The sequence below is a fragment of the Mugil cephalus genome, chromosome 7, assembly GCF_022458985.1.
Source record: "Mugil cephalus isolate CIBA_MC_2020 chromosome 7, CIBA_Mcephalus_1.1, whole genome shotgun sequence".
Lineage (NCBI taxonomy): Eukaryota > Metazoa > Chordata > Actinopteri > Mugiliformes > Mugilidae > Mugil > Mugil cephalus.
The window spans coordinates 10,996,290-11,024,285 of NC_061776.1; the positions used below are offsets into that span (position 1 = coordinate 10,996,290).

The 27,996-nt window shown below is 42.2% G+C and overlaps 1 protein-coding gene across 2 annotated transcripts; it reads left to right on the forward strand.

Annotated features, from left to right (window-relative positions):
* Window positions 1-294: 294 nt before the first annotated feature.
* myo9b (myosin IXb) lies at window positions 295-27,994 on the forward strand. 2 transcript variants are annotated; one of them, XM_047590120.1, is made up of 41 exons: window positions 295-835; window positions 1,117-1,926; window positions 8,395-8,489; window positions 8,683-8,745; window positions 8,909-9,008; window positions 10,022-10,122; window positions 11,754-11,877; window positions 11,954-12,043; window positions 12,925-13,041; window positions 13,142-13,276; window positions 13,560-13,681; window positions 14,260-14,401; window positions 14,717-14,906; window positions 15,366-15,444; window positions 15,551-15,643; window positions 15,751-15,790; window positions 15,919-16,041; window positions 16,924-17,004; window positions 17,102-17,212; window positions 17,303-17,425; window positions 17,782-17,931; window positions 18,256-18,386; window positions 19,704-20,009; window positions 20,118-20,199; window positions 20,414-20,611; window positions 21,566-21,669; window positions 21,776-21,846; window positions 22,212-22,396; window positions 22,821-22,922; window positions 23,022-23,192; window positions 23,272-23,304; window positions 23,397-23,508; window positions 23,582-23,655; window positions 23,755-23,947; window positions 24,358-24,486; window positions 24,804-24,909; window positions 24,989-25,120; window positions 25,258-25,381; window positions 25,853-25,929; window positions 26,015-26,139; window positions 26,518-27,994. In XM_047590120.1, exons 2-41 carry the CDS (start codon window positions 1,168-1,170, stop codon window positions 26,793-26,795), a joined length of 5,571 nt encoding a protein of 1,856 aa, XP_047446076.1. In that variant the 5' UTR covers window positions 295-835; window positions 1,117-1,167; the 3' UTR covers window positions 26,796-27,994. The 2 variants fall into 2 exon arrangements, with proteins under 2 accessions (XP_047446076.1, XP_047446077.1); XM_047590121.1 differs by lacking the exon at window positions 20,414-20,611 and having other exon boundaries at window positions 308-835.
* Window positions 27,995-27,996: the final 2 nt, after the last annotated feature.

The window sequence follows — 27,996 nt, forward strand, 5'->3', positions numbered from 1 at the left end:
TTAGCATTTGTTTAAAATAACAGAGGCTAATTTCATTCTGGGGGCTGTGGTTTGTAGCCGTCAATGAATAGCAACCCCATTTTATAAATATATAAAATTATAAATAAAGTCATCCGGTTTAAGTGAGGTTTAATGCAGTGCTGTTATATTAATATACAGCACATTTGTTGGTGTTCCTAATGTTTTGGCGAGTGTATATTGGATGGCCTGTAGTACCTCAAGTGGCCGCGGCGCGTCGCTCGAACCCCGCCGCTCACCTGCAGAAGCAAATTAGGTCAATTAAACTATTAACATCTGAGTTTAGTCGAAAGTGTCACCGTCTTCTCTTTCCTTATTCCATCCCCCCCTCCTCCTCCTTCTGTGGCCGAAGGGCGCTCACATTTGCTTTTGTTCGGTCAGTCAAGGGGAAACAATTCATTTATTTCCACCTCTTCGTCTTCGGCGGCGGGTGTGCTGGTGTCGGTGTGTGTGTGTGTGTGTGTGTGGAGAAATGTAGGAAGTAGCGTTAACTCTCCGATCAGGACACGACGAGGAGGCGACGTTTAATCTTTCAATTTCTCTCAAGAAGCCGTGATTTTCCCGGAGCTTTAACGACGCCGACGCTGTTTGGAAATCACTTTTCCGTCATTTAAAAGTCGCTGTAAGTCGTTTCTTTGCTCACCTTTTTTTTTTTTGTGGCGCTCAGGTGGAGAAACTTTTTTTTTCTTATTTATTCCTTAAGTTTTTGATTGGAGTTCGTCGGCTACCGCCGGAGCTGCGGACATATTCTTCTTCTTCTTCTTCGTCTTCTTCTAAACAGGGTTTAAAAGATGAAATGAGTGGTTTTGCTTGAAAGGTGAGGCTTAACTTGACATTTTTTGTTCGCAATTTGTCACCTAAGTGGGTTTATATGTCAGGATTTAGGGTTGGGAATATCAGGAAATGTGGATCACGGTTGATACAGTAGTCCAGGTATTTACATGATACTGTCATGACACTGTAGGTGGGTTGGGGGGGTTCTTTTATTTTCACTTCAGACTGTAATTGTGGTGTTTTTACTCGCTTTTAAAATGTCTTTGGTGTGGTTGTGTGTGTGTGTGTGTGTGTGTGTGTGTGTGTGTGTGTGTGTGTGTGCAGGCAGAGCTGTGGGGCGGTGAGTTATGCTGAAGCCTGTCTCTGAGTATCAGGATGAGCACTACAGATGGACAGGATGGAGAGGCCCGCGTCGTGCAGATCTACCCCAGGCTGGCGCAGGACACGGCTGCCTACTGTCCCCAGCAGGTCAGCGCCTGCGACACGGCGAAGTCGGTCATCAGCAACACCATCGTCACCCTGGGCCTGGACCCCAACCAGGCCTACAGCCTGCTGGAGGTGCGGCAGAGCGGCGGCGAGGAGAGGCCCCTGGAGGCTGACGACTGCCCCTTCGAGAGGGTCCTGCTGTGGCCCCCCCAGGCGCAGAAGTGGCACCCGCAGAGCCACGGCTACTACTTCGTGCTGCAGCAGAACAACAAGGGAGGGCACCAGTTCAGAGCCTGCAAAGAGGACCACGACAACCTGTGCAGCCTCCCCAGCGTCACCGAGGAGAGCGTCCTGGAGGCTCTGCGCCAGCGCTTCTACAAGCACAAGATCTACACGTACGCCGGCAACATCCTCGTCGCCATCAACCCCAACAAGTTCCTGCCGGTTTACTACAACCCCATGTACGTGAAGATGTACGAGAACCAGCCGCTGGGCAAGCTGAGCCCCCACATATTCGCCATAGCCGACGTGGCCTTCCGCGCCATGCTGAACAGGCAGGCCAACCAGTGCATCGTGATCTCCGGCGAGAGCGGCGCGGGCAAGACCGAGAGCAGCAGCTATCTCATCCACTGCCTGACCGCGCTCAGCCAGAAGACGTACTCCAGCGGGCTGGAACGGACCATCCTCGGGGCCGGCCCCGTGCTGGAGGTAGGTGGCGAGAAGTGAAACCACACACATCAAAGTCTGGTGCGGCGGTCCACGCTGTGAAGCTCTGCTGTGGCGGTGTGATCTGTGTCTGAGGGTTTTGTGTGACACATATAATGAGGGTTTCAAAATGTCAACAAATGTGTGAATTGGACAGTGGATTTTTAGGTTTTAGTTTTAAAGATGACTTTTGGTAATTTTACCGGATAAGCCATGTTGGTTCTATTTTTTCATTTCTAAGATGAATTTTTGAAACAGAATGAGTTGCCACAAATAACTTGAGTACTCGCACGGCCTGTTGTTCTAGTTTGAATGACATATGATCATATATATATCAGTTTTCTGTCATGTGAAATCATCCTTGGACGTTCTCCGATCTAATCATGATCTTGCTATGAAGGAACCATTCTGGTTTAACCAATTCTTTTTGATTGAAAGAAAACGCTGCGGTATTTCTAGTTGTGACACCACCAAGAACAGGCAAATGCCATGATGCTTCTCGGTTTCGTTGCCGCAACCAGTCCTTATCTTGATGACGTGGGAAAGCTCCTTCTCATGCAATCAGCAGAAAGTAGCGTGGACCAAGCGGGGAGGGGGTCTGTGAAGTCATGAACCCGACCTTTCCGTCATGCTGACATGCGCTCACACACGCTTGCGTCCCTGTAGTTTGTAGAACCACTACAAACAACACACTCTCCTCTCATATCCTGTTTTTTTTTCAGTCAGGCTGATCACTTCTGTGCAAAAACAGAAATTTGCAAATTAAGAAACCACCCCTTCGTGCGTGGAACTTCCTCCCCCGTTCGGGTCTCGTATTTACTAAAACCATAGAGTGTGTCTGCTGGGGATCCACTCCCTTTTGATGTGTGAGTTTGTGTCAGTGTCGGCGCGGCGCTACAGTAGCAGTGTCAATAAGTAACAGGAGGCAACATTTGCCCACATTTCCCCTCGCTTTCTATTTCACTTGCACTGTTGCGCAACTGCACGATGTGTTTGAGCGACGACCGATGTGAAACTAGGCCAGATGGTTTCGAAGAGAAATTTGCCGCCTGTTTCTGAAGGTGGTAGAGTTGTATTTTTTGTGCACAAGTGAACACTTAGGGAGTTTTGGTTCTGCACACGGCTCCACTCCTTGAATTCCTCTTCAGATCTGCTCGTGCTTTATCTCTCTATCAATACAGCAACTGACCTTTTACACAAAGGAGCTCAGCCGACTTTGTTGCTGATGACACGAAAATCCACGGGGTCGCTTTTTGTCAGACAGTATCTAAATATGGATTCTCCTTCCCTCTGAACGAGTCCAGCGAGTTCCTCCTTAAAATCATCCGCAGTTTATGCATTTTTCCTATTAACTCATCTTACTGGCTTGAGGCTTTTAAGGAAACAAAGGCGGTGAGAATGGGGAACAATCCTACTGAAGAGAAACAGCTGGCTTCAATTTTAGGCGAAGGAAGGAGGCCAAACAGTTCACTGAGTGTTTACAGCAAAGGAACAAAAAAATCACTGCTGTAATAATGAGGATTAGTCAAGGATTGTTAATCTGTTGCTTGTGTGTGTGTGTGTGTGTTTTTAGTTTTTTTTTTCATCCTGGGATTTCCTTTTGTGTTCATGAGTCATGCCTTGTGACTAGTTCCCCATTTATGTGAAAATCAAGAAAGGAAAATGCAGTCGTTTTTGTTTTTTAAGTTCCTTTTTTATTCCAGCGTAATCTCACTCGGCATCAAGCACGAAGGAGATGGCATTCATAATCTACCTGGAGCACGTATTCAGTGCAAAAAAGAAAAAAAAATGCACTAATTGATGGACATTCAGAGTTTTATAGTTAAAGGAAAAAAAAAACATAATGTGCGACCAATATCACATTTGCCGTTATTTGGCATTTGCCTCAGTGACGGAGTGGTTGTCGCTGGCGATCAGGAAGCTGAGCGCAAAAAAACTCCACGGTGGGAATGTGTAGGGCGTTGTCTTCGAGGGAACACCAGAGAGCAGAGAAGAGAAACAGGAACGTGTCAGAACAGGCTCAGCCAGGTCTGCTGGCAAAGCTACACAACAAAGTATAAATCAGCTCCTCTCTCCTTCTCCCTGCTTAAACCCTTTCGTTACTAAGGCTTTCTTTCTTTGCTTCCCTTTCACTCAGGGATCTTGGATTGGATTCAGAGAGTTCAGTTTAATATTTGAAATAATTCTCTACTACTCTTTTTTTTTATTATTATTATTTTTTTTTCCAGTGTTCAGAAATCCATTTTCATAAATTCTTCTTTTATCTTTGAAACTTGAACTTTGAAAGTCAGGAAATATCACATGATCTCAACCCAACAAGTTCAGAGGTTAATAGGATATACAGGAACATAGAAAAATACATATAATATTCTCTGTTCTGTATATAATTTATTGGTGACGTTCGATACTGCAGATTTCCTTTCTGAGCCGACCGTAATAAAATTCAGGCTGGTATCGGAGACATCGATCCGATACCGACACTTTGTGAAGATGCACCCTAAATGTGTCTGGTAGACCTAAAAATAGCAGAGCTAATACAACAATAGAAAAAACAAACAGAGGACACAGTCGTACAAAATATGAGAACATGGCTGTTTCAAACACCCATAAAAAAGAAATAAGTAAATTAATAACACCATTAAAATTAAGTATTGTTAATAATACTATTAAGAACTACTATAAAATGAAATCTTATTTGGAACCTGTTCTCTCCTCTTCTGTCCTCGTCATCATAAAGGCCTCATGTTCTGTGTTGTGGTTTCACAAAGTCTGTTGTGTTGCCACAACTCAATAGTTTAGTTACTTTCCACTGTGTCACTACATTACCTCAAATTATTGAAGTGTAAAAAGTATCGATATTTTGATTCGAGAATGGATTTTAGAGAATAAAGACCTGGTATCGTAAGTATCGATATTTCAGTATCGGTCTGCATTCGATCATTTAATTATTTATTTAACCTATTAATCCTGCGGAGGAGTTGAACTTAATAGTTGACCTGGTTCAAAGCAACACTCCCATTCGAAGCAGGTCTGTACACGTATTTTACACACACGCACACACACACACACACACACACACACATCCTATCCTCCTACAGCAAGATATGACCCAAAACTTCAGCCCTAGCTCTACCAGGATTACCTCAGTATAAAAACGACATGGAAAGCTTGTAAACTGGGTTTTAGACTTTAACCCCGTGGAGCTCGTTTGTGAAGAACTGGACAGAAACAAGAGTGAAAGTGAAGAGCCACACATTTCTGGGAAGTTTTAATTTTGTTTTAACCGCACTCTGGTTTCATTTCACCAAAACTGCAAACTGTTTTCTTCACGAACCAATGAGTTTACTTTATTTATATAGCACCTTTAAAAGCAAAGAAGACTTCACATTCAACGTGTCGTATAACACATGTAAAACGCAGACCAACGTCAATGTGTCAAGGAATAAAAAGCTGTAACACCCAGGGTGATCAGATGAAAAAACTAAAAACAGATCAAACGCCACTGAAAGCCAAGGAGTTAAGGATGAGTCTTAAGGTGCTTCTTGAAAGCTTCAACAGAGTCAGAGCTCCTAATGGCTTCTGGCTTCTGAAAAGGCCCGGCACCCCTCCGCCTTTTCTTTCATTCTTTCTTTCTTTTTTTTTTTCCGTGAATGTGGCACAGCCAACATACAAGACAAACAGTTTGTAGCTCTTTCTAGCTTTCCTAGCGTCCCAGCTGGTAGCAGCTCCTCCAGGTTCCCAGTAGAGTTAAGATCAGACGCAGAACCAACTCTTTGAGCTGGTCTTAGGTTGTGGTCTGGGCGGTGCGTTCAAGTGCCCAACAGTCGGCCTTTGTTGACAGTGTGTCCCTGCCTTCACATTCGAGAGGCTATTAATGATGTTTGATTTCTAAATAAGTGCATAAAACTTTCATGCGTTTTTTTAATCAGATTTCTTTGGTTTGCCTCGAAGTGAAATATCACAGCTCATTCAGCGTCAACGTAAAAACCAGCGTCCCTTTAGCTTTGGTGTTCGGTATGTGATAAACTTCTCATCTCTGTGTCCCGGCACACACCTGTTTCCCTCTTCACGCCACATACCGCGTGCACCTTTCTCTCCACGTGTTTTTCATATCTGAAAAGAAAAAAGAAAGAAAGAAAAAGCTTCCAGGTTCTCCTTCTATAAATCTGATGGGTGAGGAATTCAAACGCTCGCTGGTTTGGAACATTCCTGCGTTTTTAAAGCTGTGGCTGCCAACGTGCGATCAGTGCAGTCTAGCGTCTGCTCAGGCACGGCCCCGGCCTGTCGGGACACGACCCCCTCTCGCTGGAATGAAGTACGGCGACACCTTTTTCCTCAAGGTTGGCGAGATCTCGCGGGAAGATAAAATCTCAGACAGTAGAAACTGATGTACAGTCAGAAGGAGCTAATGAGCGCTGATAATCTAGCGTTTGCCACGGTGACTTGGGCTGGTTTCACAGGCTTACAAGAAGCATGTGTCTTTATCTTGACCTGTTCCTGTTTCCTCTGGACTTTTTTTATTTTCCCATGAATCGCTTAGGCCAGAAGACGCAGACAATGGCCTAATATGTTTTTACACGGGCCGAAAGGAAAAGCTGCCTGAAACATGAATGTAGTTAATTTATAATAAGGCGAAACAGAAAACGTTTGACATTTGGAAGCTGAAAACTTTTCTTTCGCTCAGTCTTGCTTGAGCTGAAAAGGTTTCCACTTAAATGACACTACACAGAGGCCCAGTGAAGAAGGAACAGTGCTAAGTGCCAATAAAACTTCACCGTGTTTATTCAGAGGCTTTATTGGCAAATGGACAAAAGACAGCTTTCCTCAGCTACTTACCTCTGTACTAATAGCCGTGTAATCAAGGCTGACAGAGCCTCCTCCTTAAACAGCTGATTAAAACGCTGTCTCTGATAAATTAATTGATGAAGAGGGTCCTGATGTTGTAGCTGAATTGTAACCACTGATCATCTGAAGCTAAACTACTTTAATAAGGCGAGAAACTACAGATGAATAGGGTAAAACTTTTAACTAATAGATATCACCATGAAACTTCTCCAGTTGATTAATTACATAAATACAAATTTTTTTTGTATTACAAGTTTTCTGCGAATTCACATTGAAATATGCAAATTAGGAGTTATCCCTACTGATTTGCATGTATTTCCAGAACAGAAATCTGAAAGCGAGGTTCAAAGTTCTTGTTTCATCTTGTTAACACATGACATTTCTAGGTATTTACAGAGGGAGTTTTTGATCTCCCTTCTCCCCTTCTCATCACTCCGTTAATCACAAAACACTGTCAGCAGTCCCAAAAAAAAAGCTATTTTTGCCATGTTTTTAGGAGTAAAATGTTACATAAATCAGGCTCTGGATGATATCTGAAAAATTCCCCTCTGCAAATACCTGCAGAATGTAGTTAGGGATAAATCTGGAAAGTTTGGTATGTGTAAGTGCTATTGAAGTGGAGACTTCTGGCTCAGAGTAGCAGAAAAACTCATTTTAAGAAGACGACCTTTAAAGTTTTACATTGAGACATCAGGGATGTTTCTGTTGGAAACCACCACGTAACAAAACCACATCTACTCAAATCCTGAAACACATCATATAATCACATTAACATGTTTCATATCCAAATATTACATTTTCAATAAGTTCATTCAAGAGTGAAACATGAACGATGAGTCATTCGTTATTACGTCATTACGGCCGGATGAACTCAGATGAGTCTGACTTCCCCTCTCCTCTCCTTCATGTGTCTTTTCTTTGACTTTTCTTACTAATTTGAGCTGTAGTTTTCCTCTTAGAGAAGACGTCACTGCATGTTTGAATGTCCCTCTCTCAGATAAACACGGGCTAGAGGCCGAATGTCCGGTCACGTGACGAGTTTTGAACGAATCACGTTGTCAGAAATCGGCACCAACCAGTGAGAGTGCGAGTTTGGCTTCAGATCGCTCTTTCTGCTTTCACGAGTGGTTGCCAATACAAAGGATGTGACCATATTTGAACCCTACAGACACCTGCAGGAGAAAAAGAGCTTCACAACGGTACCTCATACGCCGGGGTAGAGACTAGGCTCACGGTGCTACGAGCCTGTTTAGGAAGATGATTTTTAGACGATTTAGGAGTAAATTAGTGGCACAACACAGACAAAGTGTCTGGAATAAACACCTAAATGTGCTTTTTGACAGCTTTACTAGTTTGATAGAAGACATGTCAATGAAGCAAAATAGCAAAAAAATCTCAAAATTAATAAGTGGGTGAAAAAACAGTGTATAGGAGTAGCTGTGTTATTAATTACTTTTATTTTGTACTGTGCATCTACAATACAACAAGTTGACAATGTGACCAACTTTTTGCCACATACGTTTGCTAACAGAGAGAATCCGCCTGCCATCCACAAATGCCACTGCATTGCATTTAAAAATTTGTTTATTCTAGTGAAAACATGTGTCCCCCGTCTTTTATAAACAGGCCTTCGGCAACGCAAAGACCGCCGAGAACAACAACTCCAGTCGCTTTGGGAAGTTCATCCAGCTCAACTACTTGGAAAGTGGCGTCATCCGAGGGTGAGGCTTTCGGATCACTTTTAGTTTTCATCCTCCACCTGTGATGTTAGTGAATGTGCAACACAGCGAGCTGTTTATCTTGGCTCATATATTGAGTTGCTGCACGGGTTCATTTTTCTTCCCGTGTCATAATTAGACGCCCAGTCCAAGCATTCGCTGTTCACATTCTCCTCTTTCGTTTTTTTTCTTGCAGGGCAGTCATTGAGAAGTACCTGCTGGAAAAGTGCCGCCTGGTGTGCAGAGATAAGAGCGACAGGTATAATTAAGACTCAAACAGATGGCTTTTCAAATCCCCACAGTAACACTTCTAACCCGTTATAATTATTAAAAATCCAACCCAATTACACCAGTTTGTTTGAATCTTGACATCTAATAAAGCCGGTGCGGGCACTGAGTACTATGCGACCTCTGACCTGCAGGAACTACCACGTTTTCTACTATCTACTGATGGGTGCGTCCAAAGACGAGCGGGAGGAGTTTCATCTGTTAAAGCCACAGGATTATCTCTACCTCAAGCAGGTACTTTGATCCACACACTTTGCAGCAGCAGTGGCACAGGAAGGCACAATGAGTAATTTGCTGAAAAAACAAAGCAAAAAAAACTTGTTGTTTTTGAACAGATCTACGGGTTCCTGGACTTTCTCACTAGTAAAGTTTAGCAGCAAATGAAGTACTCGCAGAAAACTGTACACTCTGTCTATAGGCTTTAAAACCACAAAACCATGTGAAGAATTCACATATATCATTTAGACCACATCGTTATTAAGGTTGTGGTATTCATGCTGACACACTTGCACATCACATCCTGTTTGTTTTTGTTGCTGTGACTTTGCAACATGCATCACCTACATTATCAATTATCATCAGCCTCCCTTATCATTTCACAGTATCTTTATAGTATTTCTATAAATGAATGTTGACCATCTTGTGAAAATTCAGCGTTCTACTGGGAAATGTTTGGACCTGACGTTCATCTGGATGTTACTTAGACACCCCATAACAATCACACTCCTTGGTGACGGCAGCACTATGCAGACGCACACACAAAAAACGTTTAAGGAGAGAAAAAAAAAACAGCACAAGGTGTTGACCTGGCCTCCAAATTCACTAGATCTCAAACTGATCAAGTATCTGTGGGATATTCTGGAACAAGCCTGATGATGTATGTATGTATTTCATGAGAATACGCCTGCAGAGACTCACAAAGTCAAGTGCAGCGTAAAGTGCAGCCAGCGTCACTAGATTAAACCACACGTTTGTGTGTCAATGATTTCACGGAAGGACTCTAGATATCGCCAGCGTCAGCGCAATCTGGCAAGATGTTCATAGCAACACCAATAAACGGCACCAAAGAAAAAATCTGAAATAAACACTCAATGACTGTGTGGAGCTACAGTAGCAGTGAATAACGAGTAATAAAATGAGCGTGACCAATCATGCTTTGATGTCGTGTTTAACCTTTGTGACTAAACTTGATACACTGCACATAAATACTAAATTAATCTCGCGTGTTTTCTCTGGTTGCTCTGCAGGAAGACCTCGATTTAGACAATGAGGAGACTTTTGCGCAGGAGTACAAGAGGCTCCACCAAGCCATGGAGATGGTCGGCTTCCTGGCCTCCACCAAAAAACAGTATGTACGGTTATTACGACGAGCAACACAACTGCAGTTAAACTAACCAGTTGAAAGTGTCAACAAGAGGACTCAGTGACCGCTTTGACATGTGTCAACAAAACACTGTCTGTCTAAAAATGCGTGTCTGGTAGGGACAATGTCGCCAATAATTTCCTGCAGGGAAAGGTTTATAAATTGTTACTTAAATTGTCCCTTGATTGTTTTTCACGGATCATGAATTAAAATCTTAGATTTGCAGAAATATTTGCCTTCGATCCACTGCGCAGCGGTAGGCGAGCGGTGTGTGTGTGTGTGTGTGTGTTTGTGCGTGTGACTGAACTGAAAACTGTCAAAGAGTTTCTGCTTTCTATGCTGGTGTCAGTAACAGGTCAGAGCTTGTCCAGTCAAGCAGGAGAAAAATGCAGCAGCTGTGATGGCAAAGGGCCTGACAGCCTCAGGGCGTGGAGTTCACATAAAAGCACCAGTAACGCACCTTGTAATCTCCTCAGCTTGGTTGCGAACATGACAGGAAAACCATCAAAGTAAACCAATGTTTTTGTCACTTCTCTACAGTAGGTTGCGCTAACTCAGTAGCTCCTGCCCCTCTTTTCACGGTCCGCTGGTGTTCACACTTTTTAGGCGACTGCGACTGCTTTTAACCAGGTGTCCTTGAACGCAACACTCATACATTTACGACATCATCGCACTGTTTGGCCCCAGACTGTCACTGATTGGCTCACTCGATCACGTTATCTATGGCCTAATGGAGAACTGGTTATACGGTTGTAAATGTAAATGAGAAGCCAAAAGATACAAATGAGAGGCTGCCAGGAATTACCGAACCAGTTTTTATAATTTAACCGTACGGTCGTTTTTTGGAGGATGCAGTTTGGAGGCGGCTGTTGAACTGGATTGAGTTTAACATAAAAGAGTTTCTGGTAGTTAGCCAAGCCCGTCGACTTAAAAGGGTTTGTCAAAATAATAGAAACACGTGTCGGCGCAGAACAATGTACTCAATAAGCCACGGCCTCCAAAATGAAAACACAGTAAAATCAACAGCTCCCTGTTATTTTAAACAAATGCTGAATTTGTTTATGTCGTCCATGACACCAAGGTTTAGTGCAGGTCTGTGCAGTGTATTTGTTTGGAAAGGCAGCATATGTAAAATACAGTACATGAAGTGTCAGGTCTGTTGGTGCAACACGTATTTTTAACTTGAGTTTGTGTTTGTTTAGTTTTCTGTGGTAGAAGAAGTTGTATTTCTGGCACGACTCCACCTGCTTTTACCACGGTGCACGCGCAGGAGGAAAAATAAACTGTAGAAAGGTCAAGACTCTGGCAGTAAATGAACCAACTTTATTAGACCAGCGCATTTTGCCTTGTGGGTTTTATCAGGGGTTGTGACTTTCTGTAACTCAAAACTTCCTCCTCACATAGCTAATGTAGAGATACTCAAACCTCACGGTAAAAAAGAAACCGTCCCAATTAGTCAGAAAACAATTGTCGTAATATTGACACGTTTGCAGAGATGACTAAGACTGATCTCGAGTTCTCATCTCTATTTTTGTCTCAAGGTGTGTTAATTCCCACTAAAAATGACTTAATGTGGTCTCTTTGCGTGCGTTTGTGTGTGTGTCTTCACTCTGCAGCATATTTTCCATGCTCTCCGCTATCCTGCTCTTGGGAAACGTGACGTTCACACTGTCAGAGAAAACTCAGGTCCTGGAGGCCGGACCTGGCGAAGTCTTGACGACACTGTCAGACCTGTTGAAGGTAGTTGCTCCGTACCTGTACTTTTTGGGGGGATAAATAATTTGCGTAGTACTGAGTGACTGTCTTTTATCTCTAGGTGAAAAAGGAACTTCTGGTGGTGACTTTGACCAAGAGGAGACTGGTGACTCCCAACGCGGTTGCAGTTTCACAGTACACACTACAAGAGGTATGATAATATAAGAGCTTTAATCACTTTAAATGGGGTTGACTAGATAACTTTTTGAACAAATGCAAAGGACAAACTTATTTAGCTCTTTGTTTTCTGTTGTTTTTTTTGTGGGCTTTTGTTCATGTTGTTATTTGTTCATAAAAAGAGAAAGAAAGAAAGAAAGAAAGAAAATGTATTTGATGTAATATTTCTCTAATAATATCTCTTAAACCAGGGGTCTTCAACGTTTTTCAGGCAAAGAACCAAACTGATGGAGATATTGCTATTTATAAATATACAGTATTATTATTATTATTTTGCACTATTAAAAAAAAATATATAAAAAATGTCTAATCAACCAAAGATTTTACGACCCTCCTGCAGCACCTCCGCGGACCCTTTACGGGTCGCAGGCCCCCTGTTGAAAACCTATGCCTTAAACTAATATTATTATATTTTACATGAGAAAATATTATGCCCAGCAGGTATAATTAAAAAAAAAAATAATAATAATAATAATAATATAAAGAAATCACTGTTATATGTTGACTACATATATGAAGGTATTAAGTTGAGCCATTTATTTCTCTTTTGTTTTATGTTTTCCAGTAAATATAAGTTCAAGTGATCCTTAAAAATGATTTTGAAATGAATTGTCAGTAAATAGAGTGAGAGTATTAGTTGTGTGTCAAGTTTTGAGCAGGTTTATTGTGGGTATGAATGTGCGATAATGTAACTGTTTTATGTTCGCTGCATTGTAGGAGGTAGATGTGGTTACATTCCAGCAGCTAATGTGGATCTAATAATAAATAAATACTGAGCCACTTGAGCTCCTTGTGGTTGTGCACTAAATTTGCGATTTTTTTTGTATGGTTTTGTTTGTGTGTGTTTGTTTTTAGGCAACCACGATGCGGGACTCCATGGCCAAATCTTTATACGGCGCTCTGTTCGACTGGATCATCCTTCACATCAACCACGCCATGCTCAATAGACGAGACATGGAGGAGTCCGTCTCTGTGAGTCACGGGTTAAACGCTCAGCGTTGATGTACATGTTTCTGTCCCGTGTCGAGCGTGCAGCCGATGAATTGTTTGCCATTGCTGCTTTGCATTTTAGTGTTTGTCCATCGGCGTCCTGGATATGTTTGGGTTTGAGGACCTCCAGACCAACAGTTTTGAGCAGCTGTGCATCAACTACGCTAATGAGATGCTGCAGCGTTACATCAACCAGAACATCTTCAAGCTGGAGCAAGTAGGTTTATTTAAGCAGCTCGATAAATCTTTCATTATATTATTAAGTAAAACACATCTCATTTCACAAATTTTCAACATTTCTCACTTTAAAAATGACCTAAACCGCAGAATAACAGAAAGATTTTTTATTTATATTTATAGTTTCTCTTTTGTTTTCATTATAATGAAACCATTTGGAATTAAGGTGTCCTCACCACCTCCACCTGTTTAGCTGTGACTAATCTGTTGCTGACTGCGTTACTTCCCTGATTGACATGATTACGAAAAAAAAAAAATTCCAGGAGGAGTATGCGTCAGAGGGCATCGCCTGGCAAAACATCGACTTCCCTGACAACAGTGGCTGCATTCAGCTCATCAGCAGGAAGTCGATGGGACTCTTCGACCTCCTGGATGAGGAGAGCAAGTAGGTGAACGGTGCATGCATGAACTCGGTTTGGTAATTTTGTATAAACAATAAAAATTAATGTGTTTACATTTTTTCAATGAACTCACTTTATATGCGTTTAATAATAGTAGTAACACACTATAGTGCCGTTTTAGCTGCTTCTATGAAAACATTTTATATTATTTTACACCAGCTTCTGCGTATGTGTGTCCACGCTCCTATACCTCAGCATCATCATATGTACACGGATCAGCCATAACATTATGACCACCGATGGTAGAAGTGAATAACTTTTACCAACTTGGGACAAATCAGTGTTCTGCTGAGAAACATTTGGACCTGGCATTCAATTATGTGGATGTTACTTAGACATGTAGCACCCACCCAGACCAGACCAGGTGCCCCCACCCCATAGCAATGACACTCCTTGATCTCAAACTGATCACTTATCTGTGGCATGAAGGCAGAAGTCTCATGTCCATTTCTTCTGCTTTTAATAGTTTGTCAGTATGTTTAGTCAGTTCTGTTGAATATATACAATCTATTCTTACTTTATCCTCAGATTTCACATTCTGACCCTTTATCTGTGTCTTTAGTCTCCCTCAGACCACAGATAAAGCCCTGCTGGACAAGTTAAAGGACCGGCATCAGGGCAACCCATTCTTCGTACCCTCTCGAAATACAGAGCTGACTTTTGTCATCCGCCACTTCGCTGGGAGAGTTAAATACCACATCAAGGTGCAGTATAATTCCCTCATTGCAAACATCTGCAAAAGGTTTCCTTCCTGTACTTGAAATTGGGTGAATGTACTTTCCATCATTCGGCTCAAACTGTGTGACTGCAGTAGCCTTGACAGATAAGCCAGTGTGGGAAAAAACGTGAAGAATCTCTAGCCTAGTGAATGATTAATTCCTGAACATATTGGAATACATGAGGTGAATACACGTAAATGCAGTTGGATGCTTGTTGGGAGCTGGAGCTTCTCAGTCGTATAAGTGTTGCATTGATATACAGGTATATTCTTTATGTTTTTTTTTTGTTTTGTTTTGTAGGATTTCACAAAGAAGAACACAGAGCACATGCGTCCTGACGTCGTGTCGCTCTTACGAAGTAGCGGCCGCTCGTTCCTGCATCACTTGGTTGCATCCAGCCCACAGGCGCTGTTCAGATGGGGGGTTCTCCGAGCCACCATCCGCATCGTCACGATATTTAAGAACATGGGACGCCAGCGTGCAGAAATGGGTATGTACCTACTTACTGGAGTCACAATACGATGTGGGTGCGATGTCATTTGAGATGAGCCTTCATGTTTGTAGTTTATAGGATAGTGGCAACCTCCACCTACATGTATCATATCTATCTTCTCCTTTTTTATTTATTTTTTATTTTTTTAAACAACGCTTTGGTCTCTTTTTAACTTAAACACAGAGTTTTCTAGCCTTGTGTTTTGATCATCACCTCTACTGACCTCATTTGGAATAAGAAAACTAACTAGCACCATCTAGTGGACGAGGAAAAGCACCAAGAAGTTATAAAATAAAAGACACCCGTGTTTTGATTCAGTTCATTAGGACACAAAAAACTACTCAGCTATATTATTTGTCCCCCTCCCTTATTATTGAGCTGCAGTCCTAACTCCCCCTCTTGTTTAGTTTTTTGTTTCCTGAATGACTGATTATTATTAACTTGCTGAACTTTCAGCAGCAACTGCTAGACGAACGCCCCGCAAGTCCCTCCGAGAGATTAAACTGAGCTGCAGCGCTATGGGTGAGCCGTCCAGGTAAGTGAAGTACACAGTTGCATTCATGGCAGACATCTGAGGTTTAATACCAATCACACGCCCCTCTGGATGGGATCCAGTTAAACCCCCTCTCTGATATTTACAGCCACAGCTCTCCTCTGGATTTTTCCTTTGATCGCTCTGACGAACATCCCCTTGAAGTATTTGAGGACATCTTTGCTAATTATGAACAGAGAAAGTAAGTGGGCCATGTGGTCTTTGGTAAAAACACACAGAGCTATGATATGCAGCTGCTTTCAGAGCTGTGCGTTTTGTGGACACAATTGATTTTTCTGTTTCCTGCAGAAAAAGAAGAGGCAGTCGACATAAGCAGCTAATTCCAAAGGTAAAGTAGTAGTTAAGAGGTGTGCATCTTGAGATACATCTGTTTAACATACATCTGCATGTCCAAACTTCCTTTGTTCTGAGTGTCTCAACGTTCATGTCCTTGTTTTATCGTGTTTTATCAAACAGAACCTCATGGATTTGCGTTCACTTGGACACATTGTCGGTATAACGGAGCACGACCGAACCAGTAAATCCATCTTCCACCCTCACCGGAGAGCCAAGCCCCCCACAGTTAGCGCTCAGTTTCAGGTTTGTCTTCTGTCTCAAGTTCACATGTGATAAACTTTAGTGTCCAGGGTTCTGGAAAGTGTGAAATTTGATTTATTAAATATCCAGGTCTGGAAATGCATGGAAAATGAAAACTAGTGTAAAAAACATAAAACATAAAGTTATGAATATCTAAAATAAACAAAAAACATAAATGGAAAATGTTTGTTTGCACACAGTCGGCTACAAAGATGATCATAGATGGATGATTCATGTGCAGCTAAAAAAAAAAAAAAAACGTGCTCTGAATTTATGTGGGTTTGATCTTAATTATTCTTATGAGCTACATTACCCTGCTATAATCTTATGGAAATGATTTGGTGGCATAACAGCTTATTATGATTAATTCCATCATTTATTTACATGATACACAACTATTTACTGAAATGCCATAAATTGGAAAAATTATGGAATTTTGAAATTTCAAACGTGTAGAAATCTAAAAAACGAGTTACTCGCTTTGTGTGTGACTCTTATTTCTACCAGCTGATGCAAATAAAGTGAAAGGAAATGTTATTTTAAAGATATGAAGGCTTATCTAAATATCACACATTAACTTTCTATTTTCTTACTTTTCACCCTTTGATATTTAAGCTCTTGTTAATAGTGGCTTTAGTCTTACTATAGTTCATTCAAATAACCCTTGTCATTATTTCTGTCCTGGTCTTTATACCCAGTGCTCATAATGTGTTTGTTGTAAAACCATATTAATCTTTAACTTGTTAACTACCTGCCTTCAGTCATATTTCACTAATCAGAAAACTTCAGTCCTGCGGCTTCACTTTGTGGATAAAGAATAATGCTAATGATATTTTTTACTTTTGTTTTGTAATGATTTACTACCTGTGCTCGTGTGTCCCACAGACGTCCCTTAAAATACTAATGCAGACAATTGACAAGGCCGAGCCGTTCTTCATTTTCTGCGTTCGCGCCAATGCTGAAAGGGTAACGTCACCTGTGCAGCATCATCCTATTTAAATTTAGCCCGACACGTTTGACTCAATTACTCAGTTTGGGGGTGGTTTTCTTGTTGTTTTTACAGAAAGAGCTTCACTTTGACGACGAACTCGTGCTACAGCAAATCAAGTACGTGGGCTTACTGCAGATGGTTCAGATCCAGAAGTCTGGCTACAGCGCCAAATATACATTTGAGGTGGGAACTGCTCCAGTTAACGACGACAACTAACTGAATCCCGTGCTTCTCATTAATACGTGTTTAATCTGAACTTCCTCTTGGTGACAGGAATTTGTCCAGAAGTTCAGGATGTTGCTTCCAAAAGGAACCACCGCAACTCCAGAGCACATAACCCAACTGTGTGAGAGGATGCAACTGGATAAGACCACCTACCAAATAGGAAAGACCAAGGTTAATCCCCCGTATCACTGTATCAATATCAGTTTCCACATCCTGCACCCGTGTCTCTTGTTAGTTGTTGGATTAAACTGTCGACCAGATGACGTGCAGGAATTCTGTTAACATTAAAATGCCTCTTTGGGTAAATATTTATATTATCTAGCACGAGAGAGAGTTGTCATTAATCAGAGGGCGCTGTCACTTAACAATAACACATTGTAGATTTCCTCCATTTATATAAAGTAATAAAAACACCTAAAAGCCACAAAAGCAGTAACGCGAGTACCGCAGTGTAATAAAGAATGAGCTGGTTTAAATAAGCTTTCATCCTGACGCATGCTTTGTGTGCTCTCCTTTCTCCTGCTCAGGTTTTCCTTAAAGAAAAGGAACGGCAACTTCTTCAAGACACTCTAAACAAAGTGGTCATGCGCCACATCGTCACCCTGCAGCGCTGGTTCCGGTCTTCTCTCATAAGGATGCACTTTCTGCAAAAGAAAGACGCCACAATGCTCATACAGGTACAGTTCATTTCCTCATACTGACTGCTGGACGACGATGCAGAGTTGTGGTTGACATTTACAGTTTACCCACGCAATTGCAGTCACACAACCACGCGCTATTTAAATGTTTGATAAGGTCACGGGCTACACATTCACAAACCTCAGAGGGAAAGTTCCGACACTCACTGAAACGTCACACTCGTGGTAATGTGTTGGGCGCTCAGCCCCTTTGGCCTGCCTGCTCTTTGTCCTGGCAAAAATAAGAAATGTGTCCAAAGTCCAAGAACAAATAAGGAGCATGAGAAAAGAACAAAGCTGAAAGAGTATTTTTGGGGTTTTCAGAGGAGCTGGCGTGAGTTTTACGAAAAACAAAACCGAGCCGCCACAGTGATCCAGACGGCCTGGAGGAGTTCCCTGATAGAGATACACAACGAGGATGAAGAGGAGTCGGAAGCCAGGACTGGGCGAGACAGGTACACGTGCTGCCGTCACCACACAGCCTCCATTGTAGAAGAACCAGTGGTTATAATCGTGCATATTAGGAATCTTAAACCCTTTTCAGCAAGTGTGCAACGGACTCGATTTTAAAGTAGACGTGAACACTTTCCTTGTGTTGATTTAGTCTCCAGGAGATATTGCGTCTACTTGACAACAAAAGCTGCTTCTATAATCACATACGTCGAATGAATGTTAGTTAATCTCTGAAACAATCCTGTAAAGCCACAGAAACGGCGTTAAACTGTTTAAATCTACAAGTTGTGGCAGCGTCGATATCTAAACCTGTAAAGCAGCGGTCGTCAACGATTTTCAGGCCAAGTCCCCTCAAACTGATGGAGCGATTAAGTAGCGACCCCCTACCCACTATATGTGTTAAATGTTAAACTAGTGCTGTTTATAAATATACATTATTATCATCATTTTGCATTTAATATTAAGCTATTCCTGATCCCTTTACTTAATGTATGAGTGTGAATATAGACTAAAAGTCTAATCAACCAAATTTTTTGTGACCCCCCCCTGCAGTACCTAGGGGTCGCGGCCCCCCCTGTTCAAGGCCTATGATGTAAAGGACCTTTACTGAACCGTTGTACATTAGACTGATTGATTTCAAGTCCCTCTTTAATTTGATGGTGTGTTTTAATGCTCTTAATGGCGTTTGGCCTGACCACCTGGCCGCCGGTGTTGTGTTCAGGGGCCAGTAGAAAAATATTCAAACACAGCTTTACGAGCCAATAGCGAAGAGATACGTAGCAGGACATAGCAGTGCCTATAAAAAGTTAATCATTTGTTGTTTTGTTTGCTTACGAGAATTTATTTATTATTTATATTTTTTTAAAGTTTGTAGAAATGAGTTTTATCTTTGTGTTTTATATTGAGCATGAGTGTCTATATATATATTTATATAAAAACAACAAAAGGGAGTTAAAAAGGAGGCAACGTTGTCTCTGGTTTTAAGCAGCAGCTAAGACTATTATGTAAGTTTTTGCAAATGAGGTAACAAGAGTAGAATAGAATAGAAAAATACTTTATTCATCCCCTGGGGGAAGTTCGATTGTCCAGTAGCTTGTACACAAACATACACAGACATCAACATAACACACCAACTAAATCAGCAGTGCACAAGTAAAAGGAAGACTGGTAATATTAACATGTATTAAGATGTAAAACTACTACTTACAATTTTAGAAGGGAACATTTTAAAAATGAAACAGCAACGTGGCCGTGGGGACAGAGGACCTCCTGAACCAGTCAGTCCGGTGTGAGTAATGTAACGTTTTATCCCACAACAGCTTGACAAAGAAAGATTTGATGAGGCAGGCGAACGTGGAGTTGAGCCCCAACAGGGCCCAGCAGGTGGCACAGAGGGCCAGGAGCAGGGAGAAACAAGAAGGCCGAGGGACCCCCCCGCCCCTCAACAGGCCCCTCTCCCTCCCTCTAGACTCCGGCAGCCCCTCTATGGGCAGCAGCCTCCAGCGCTACAAAGATGGAGACATAAAGGAGAAGGCCGTGAGGTGGAGGGAAAGACAGAGTGAAGGTGAACCGACCGACGAATCAAGTCCTGAAGTGCGCAGGAGAAACAGGAAAGAGGAGTTTTGGTAAGTGTCCGTCATCGGCTACAACAAACCCGTGGAAATCATTAGCATTAGCTCTCAATGAAAGTAAGAGTGAGTAGTCCACAGCTTTTCTCCTTTATTTCCTTCCAGCCTTAAAGGGAAGTCAATTTCTGCTGATGAACTGTCCAGGAACAGCTCTTCAGGCTCCGACAGCTCGTCTTCTGCCGCTAAGGTAACATTCGTCCTTGTGTTTTAACATAATCCAAAGCAGACAGAGTTGTTGCCAGAGTCCTGTACGACATAAATGTTGGTTTCTCGAGCTGCTCTACTTAACTGTGTAATGTAAACTTCTGCTGTGCTGCCACACACATGTACGAAGGCTCCTTACACATCTGTCAGAGGAGGCCTCCTAGTCTGTGCCTCATCATTTCTCCTGGCCCAATTAGGTCAGGGTACGTATCCGCAAGCAGAGCAAACGCAAGCGGCGCTTAGCCTACGCCCGCAGCGGCTTGGTGCTAAACTTTGCTGGCTCCAAGGAGAGCGAGTTCTGGAGCTTTCCGCTGCCTCCCATCAGCCCCCTTGTGCCCGGCATGAAGAGCTCAGCCAGTACCTTGGATGTCCGAGCCTTCCAATCCCAGGTCAAGGTACTGACCGGAGGGATGTTTTGACCGACCGCATCTACTCTCCTTTGCATGCAGGCCTTGCATGTGTATGTCCGAAAAAAAAAAAAAAAAAAAAATGGACTGGTTTGGACAGGTCGCTGTCCTTCTGGGACTTCTCATTTCTGCTATGCAGCCCTGGACGTTGAGAACATGAGCTGTTGCTTTCACATGCAAAGGAAATATTAAAGCGCATTTCCAAAGCTCATTTCTTTTCTTTTTTTTTTTTTTTGTCTCTGCACCCGAATGTGCAGGAGGTCAATAGGTACAGATCAGTCTCAGAAAATAGAATTGTCAGTGTGTAAAAGTGTTATCACTGTGTCTTCAACTATACCTCATTTACACTCACTGTAACCATTAATGTTATTTTAAAAATAACATTAGTAAATTAATAAATTAATGTCATCTTTGCTTTATTAACTTAATCATTATGCACAACTTAACTGATGACATGGAGTCAGTGTAATGGCAAAAAATGTTTATTATAGTAATGTAATGTAATTATCTTTGGCCTATTGTTGATTAATCTCTACAGAGCCACTCTAATCTATTATTGAATGTGTAAACCTGTTAAATGTGATTTTTACACTCTTGTATTTGGCAATTAAATGGTACTAACACGTGTCAGCACAAACTATACTATAGTGACAATGTAGGAGAAACACATACTAATTCAAGTAAATACAGGTAAAGGTTTAGCTGGTGTTAGGAGACAGTTAAACTTTGCACGATGAACAAAAACGGTGTCTGTCGCTGCTACTATTTGGTGGTGGGGGAGCTGTGGGAATCCTTTTGGAAGCGACAGGTGCAGCCGCGGCCGGTGGGGAAAACAGGACTAACTCTGTCACCTGGGGTGTCAGGACATCTTTGGTTTCCAGGGTTTTTCTTTTTGCAAGTTCAGTGGTTTAACTCGTGGAATATTTGTGTTTTTAACTGCAGAGGCCAGCTGAGACGGACGGCTCAAGGTACAGCCTCCCACCCAGGAACTCCGAGGACTCGGGACAACGCGGGTCTACCCAATCGCTTCTCACAACCCCGGAGAGGTGACAGCCCTCACTCAGTTCATTCATAAAAGAAGGATTTAGAAATGACGTGAAATTTACATACATTTCCTTTTTTTTTTTTTTTTCTTTCTTTTTTTTTTTACAGGATTTGGTTTCTTGGTAAATTCCTGAAGAAACGTGCCCCCAAAACTTCAGACAGTGAACCCGAAAGAAATGGTAACCAAAAGTTTAAAAACTCCAGTGTATGTGATTGAATAGTACTATGGTTTAGGTAATGAACCCATTTAGGGCGGATTGTAGGCTGTAAATGTCAGATAAGTAAGTCTAGTTAAATACTTTATAACATGTTGTAGAGGAAAGGGGAATGTGATGTCATTGATTTTTGGGCTGAATAACACACCTCTTCTCTTTACTGCCATCTGGAGACGGTTTGCTCATCACAGCTTATTCTACAAAACATCCCTTTTATTGAAAGATGGTGTTTACAATCTATCTATACTAGTAAATGTTTTAATTTTCTTAATTTTCACATAGTCACTAGTAGTAACAATAATAATAATCAGTCCCTCTGTTGCCATCAGTCACCCTGCCCAGATACAATACACATCCTTACCACAGTCGAAATGCAAGCAGTGGGAAAGCCGAGCGTAGCCCTACCATCCGAATCAGCCGGGCCACCCGGGCGCTGCAGTGGGACGCATCTCTGGACCGGGAGATCACTGACTCCAAGGAGCTACGAAACCTGGACGAGTTCCTGGGCAATCAGGTGAGGTCGGCACAAGTATCGTTTCGGGTGAAAATAAGTACACGAAGCACTGTCGAATGCAGATTCCCTGCGGGGATTTTTCAAGCAACGGTAGAAATTCGTTGTGTTTCCACTGGATGTTGCAACTTTAGCGCGACAGGTTTTGCACAGTACCTGTGTCTGGTGCAATGTCTGTAGCCTCAAACCCGAAATACTCCCATATGACCGACGTGCTTTTTTGATCACGCAGCTTTGATGATCACGTAAATAGCACCACGTTTAATATAGAACACATATAGTAGGTAGAGAGAAGACCCCTGGTTTAGTAGTTACTTGTTTCGTATTATTTTCTTTCTCTCCTCCCTTCACCATCAACAATTTAAGACAAAAATGCCTCAGAAAAGTTTCCAATTTTTTCCATAATTTTATCCACCTTTGCCATCAGGTGAATGACCTGCGAGTAAAAGAGCTGTCGCGAACAGAGAGAATTTTCCTCACAGCCACCATGGAGTTCAGAGAGACCATTAAAGGAATGTACTCAGTCCAGGTCAGTAAATATCAGATCTTCATCTATATATCATATAGAGGAAAATGCTTTTTTTTCCCTGAATAACTGTACTTTTCTTGGTGGCTGTGTGACCAACAGAAGCCTAACATTGGCTACAAAGATCTGATGAAGGGCTACCATAACAAAGTGAACTCACTGGCTGGACCCAAGGAGAAAACAGAAGTCTCTCTGGTGGTCAACCTCTTCCAGTCTGTGTTGGACGGCTTCATCAGGGGCGAAATGAAACGGATCGAGTCTGAGCCAGTCAAGGTAAATACGACACTTTCAGTCGATGTGAGAAAACAAGTTACAAGACTCAGTCACTTATCTCATTTCTGTTTTTTCTCAGAATACGAAGAAGAAGAGGAAAAAAGATAAATGTGTAAGTTGAAGATTTTTATTAAGTTTATTCCTTTGTGAAGTATGTAAACAAATAATAATTCCTGTGTGATGCTTTGCTTGTTGTGTCTCCAGTTCGATAGTCCTCTGGATCACCTGTTCAGCACCTACCAGGTGAACATCATGCAGTCATGTGACTTGTGTGGCTCGTACATCTGGGGAATGGAGAAAGCCTACATGTGCAGCGGTAAGCTCAAACACTTAATATGCCTTTTATAAGAAGTGCAACATATCAAACTGACCTCTTTCTTTCATTTTAGCTTGCAAGTTAATATGTCACAAGAAATGCCTGAACAAGATCATCACCGACTGCTCGACGCGGTGCGCCAGGCTGGTAAGAGCTGACACGTTTAAATCAAATACCATGTAAACCCCACGTCTAAAAACTCCTGACATCTCTCCTGTACATTCCTCTCGTCTTTCCATGTGATAGGATAACAGTGTGCCCGGCTCCCTGCACTTTGGGGTGCAGGTGTGCGTCCTCACCAGTAAAGCCAACCCCGTGCCCAAAGTGATGGAGTTGTTGCTGATGCACGTGGAGCTAAACGGCCTCTACACCGAGGGCATTTACCGCAAGTCGGGCTCAGCCTGTCGAGCCAGGGAGCTCCACCAGCTTCTGCAGACGAGTAAGAAATTCTTTGCACCTCAGCTTGGAGCAAGGACTGCTAACATCCATCCATCCAACATATTTTTGGAAAGAAACTCCATGGTGTCATGAGTTTGATGAACTTACAGCTCAGGTCCCTCTTAACAACGGGTCGCTGCTAATACTCCACACTTCCACCTGCCCGCCTCTGACTCCATTTTGCTGCAACCTAAGCTCCTTATGTTGAGACAACAACTCAGTCAGACAAAAAACAACCAATAACACAATAAGAATAATCTAAAAAGGTAAAAATCACAGAGCTACTGTCGACGTGCTGCCACTCTTTCAGGCACACAAATCGTTAGTTGAAGTTTTTTTGTAACTTTAAAACAATGTTAAAAATAAAACCAACACGTTAATTTCATTCCGCATGTTCTGTTTCACTTTCAGATCCTGAGGGAGCGTGTTTAGAGAACTACCCCATCCACACCGTCACAGGTCTGGTTAAACGCTGGCTCCGAGAGCTGCCCGACCCCCTCATGACCTTCTCCCTCTACAACGACTTTCTGCGCGCAGTGGGTGAGACGAGATTTGAGATCGTTTGTGTATTTGTACGTCTTGTTTTGCTGTGCGCATGTGTTCTTCTGTTGAGCTAAATGATCTGGATGAATAAACAACACTGACACACACAATAACAGTCGGTGGTTTATTGTAGGGAGCAAATTAGATGGAGCTGTGTGTCTCTAATGTGTAGTAGTTGCTGTTAGTAGCGTGGTTTTCTGAAATCCATTTCTATTACCTGCACAGTAAATATATTAGCACATATACTTCTTGTACGTTATTCATCTGCTTCTTTAGTTTAAAAGGTACAATTATGTTATGTTTCTTGTATCCAGAGCTGCCAGAGAAAGATGAGAGAATAAGGGCAGTGTACCAAAAGGTTGATGAACTTCCTCCTGCTAATTACAACACACTGGAGCGGATTATCTTTCACCTTGTCAGGTAGGCGCATTTTATTCATTTTTTTTTCTTTCTTTGTGTAATGAACGCTTGGTGAGAGTATCGACCTGTGCGTTTTCAGGGTTGCGAAAGAAGAGGAGCACAATAAGATGTCGCCGAGTTCTCTTGCCATTGTGTTTGCCCCCTGCATCCTGCGTTCGCCTGACGCTGACGACCCGTTCCTCGGCATGAAGGACGTGTCCAAGACGACGCTGTGAGTGATCGCGCTGCACACTGCTGTAACCCTGCACCATCTCCAACACGTTCTATTCATTTATTATCCTCTGTGTGGTTTTTTGTTAGACATTGCATGTGTTTCTAAATACGAAATGTCGATTGTGTTGTCTGCAGCTGTGTGGAGATCCTGATCTCTGAGCAGTTCAGGCGCTACAAAGAGAAAATGCAGAACATCCAGGAGCTGGAATACGCAGAGGCCCTGGCTGTCAATCAGCTCAGACTAAGGAGACAAAACACGGTGAGAGTTCGCTAAGAGGGACGGAAGAAGATGTGACGTGAAAATAGCACCAGGGTCAAACAGCGTCAGTCTGGCTGGAGGAATACAAAGATATATATATATATAAAGCATCAGACCACACCAAAGAGGAAATGTTACCCACACACAGAAACCCGTATTGAACACTCATGTCACAATGTTCCTTTTTTTCCCCTCTGTTAGCTGTATTGTATATTCAAATGTGTTTTAAGGTGTTCACCTTTAAACATGAAAGTTGCTTTTACATTGAGTATTTGTGTGTGTGTGTTTAAACCACTGCCTGGAGTATGTCACATCACATACATCCCTGCTCATTAGCTCAAAAGTATTTGATGGTGCTAGGAAAGGTCAGAAACTCCTCAAGACGTGCAAGAAAACAAAACCTCGTAGCCATTTTTGCCTCTAATTGCCAAATAAACAGACTGCTAACACTTTTTTCCGGTCTGTGCACAGATAGTTGAAATGCCTTCAGAGCCTCCTGATGAAGAGACAAACCTCATAGAGAGAATCAGGTCCATCAAGCAAGAAAAGTGAGTTGAAATGGTTTAATTACAGCTAAGCTAACTTTGATTTTGAACTCCAACGACTAATGATGTCTCATGATGTCTTTTACAGGACCAAGTTGGCGTTGGGACTGCCTGACCTGGAGCAGGAGAACTCTGACAATGACAACCTGGACTCATCGTCATCGATGAGCAACGAGAGCATCGACGACCGACTGTGCAGCCTGGAATCGGAAGGTCAGTAAGGAGGTATGCCACTTCCACCCTCGTCTGGCTTTAAGAAGACAACTTGTAAATAAACTTGATGCAACAATTAGACAGGTACATGGAGGTTTGTTACAACCCTGACACCTTGATTCTGTTTCTTCCCAGAAAGATTTCCTGAAAGCGTGCGCCATTGTTCCCTACTAACACTTCTGCCAGACAACGGTTATAACAACTACATTATACCAACTAGCCTTTTCCACGCATACTAACCACCTTCCGCTGAAGCCCTTATGCAGACAAATGCAACAGCTTTTACAGAGTAGATGCAGTTTGAAAGTTTGCACTGGTTCTTCTGTGTCCCACAAAGGTCAAACCAAATGTTTATTTATCTGATTTTTCTATTTCAAGGAAAGATGACCGTGCAGGTGAAAACCCAGATACCCGATTGCCCGCATAAACCTCCTGACCTTGCTCAGAGAGTCCGAACCCTCATGGCTGACTCAGACCATGAGCAGAGAGAGTTCACATCAAGACAACAAGAAGATGTCAACCTGTCCATGTGCTTCCTACCCAGCCAAGACCCCCTCCCCGCAGCCAACAGTCCTCAGGGCAAAAGGAAGACTCTGAATGGGAGCTTTGACGACCTGGACATCCCTTACATCGATGAGGACAACGAAGAAGAATAAGACCATTAGCCATATTTTGAATATTCCCAAGTTTATGTTAATAGAAGCAAAAAAAAAAGTAAGAATAATTGCACTTTGTTTTACAGACTTTTCAATTTGTCCATGCTGCTATGGAAACAAAGTGCTTGGAGAATTTATATGTATATAGTGGGAAATAATGCTGACCTCCTTCAGGGATTTTATATCAGGTCTAGAGAAACTAGTCATCCTTATATTAGCCCGCGATTGTTTTTGTTTTTTTAACGTATCAGAATTGTACAGTACACATTTTTATAAAATGCCGATATTGTATGACGAGTTCTGTAGAGGAAAATGGCACGACATGACGAGAAGCAATCAAGTATACAAGTGTTTCTTTTAATAATGAACAATACTGTGAGCTCGATTGTTGTGGTAGAAACGGGAGTTTATTTTGTTTGTGGAGATAAAATATCTCTTAACTTTGTATATAAAGTGATTCCCCATTGTACAGAGTTTGATGTTTGGGCAGTTGTTGAGTGCACCTTCAGAAACCATTAGTCTTATGGGTTTTCCACCATTTTCTTGTGAGATATATATATATACTACTATGACTGAACACTGATTCAGAAAATGAATTGCTGCCTTTTACATGCTTTGACGGACTATCTTTGTTCACGCCACCAAGTCAACCTATGTCGATGCATTCAAATGGTTTTATTTTTATTTGCATGTCTGTGTGTTTTACAAGAGGTGGGAGTAATGCAAATTGGTGAACAAGTCTGACTTATGTCACGAACTGAAATAAACAGCCAATTTTTTCAGACCTGTTCAGACGTGGACTGCACTAGAACTTGAAGTTGTGTTGTCACATCTGGCACCAAGAAGTCAGCAGCAGACCTTTTAAGTCTACCAGCATCGACTTCTCAGCAACGAGCTACAGTAGCTCGTCTGTTGGATTCAACCACACAGACGTGCCTTCATTCCCTACGTGCCATTGACACTGTTGCAGTGACCGCTTTTCCTTCCTTGGACCACTTCTGAGACGAGAGCTGCAGTTTTGGACACGCTCTGACGCAGTCGTCCTGCCATCAAAGATTGTCCCTTGTCAAAGTCACTTAAGTTGTTCTACTTCTCCCATTTTTTTTTCTTCATTTAACATCAACTTTTAGGACAAAAATGTAATAATAAATGTAAAATGTAATAAATCCCGCCCTCTGACTGGTGCCATAATAACCAAATG

What these genes read in the sequence shown, in the direction of transcription:
- myo9b (XM_047590120.1), top strand. Translation starts at nt 1,168, where the DNA reads ATGAGCACTACAGATGGACAGGATGGAGAGGCCCGCGTCGTGCAGATC. An exon ending in GCGCCAAATATACATTTGAG is followed by an intron (nt 17,213 to 17,302) that starts GTGGGAACTGCT and finishes TCTTGGTGACAG; the next exon opens with GAATTTGTCCAGAAGTTCAG. An exon ending in AACAGGAAAGAGGAGTTTTG is followed by an intron (nt 20,010 to 20,117) that starts GTAAGTGTCCGT and finishes ATTTCCTTCCAG; the next exon opens with CCTTAAAGGGAAGTCAATTT.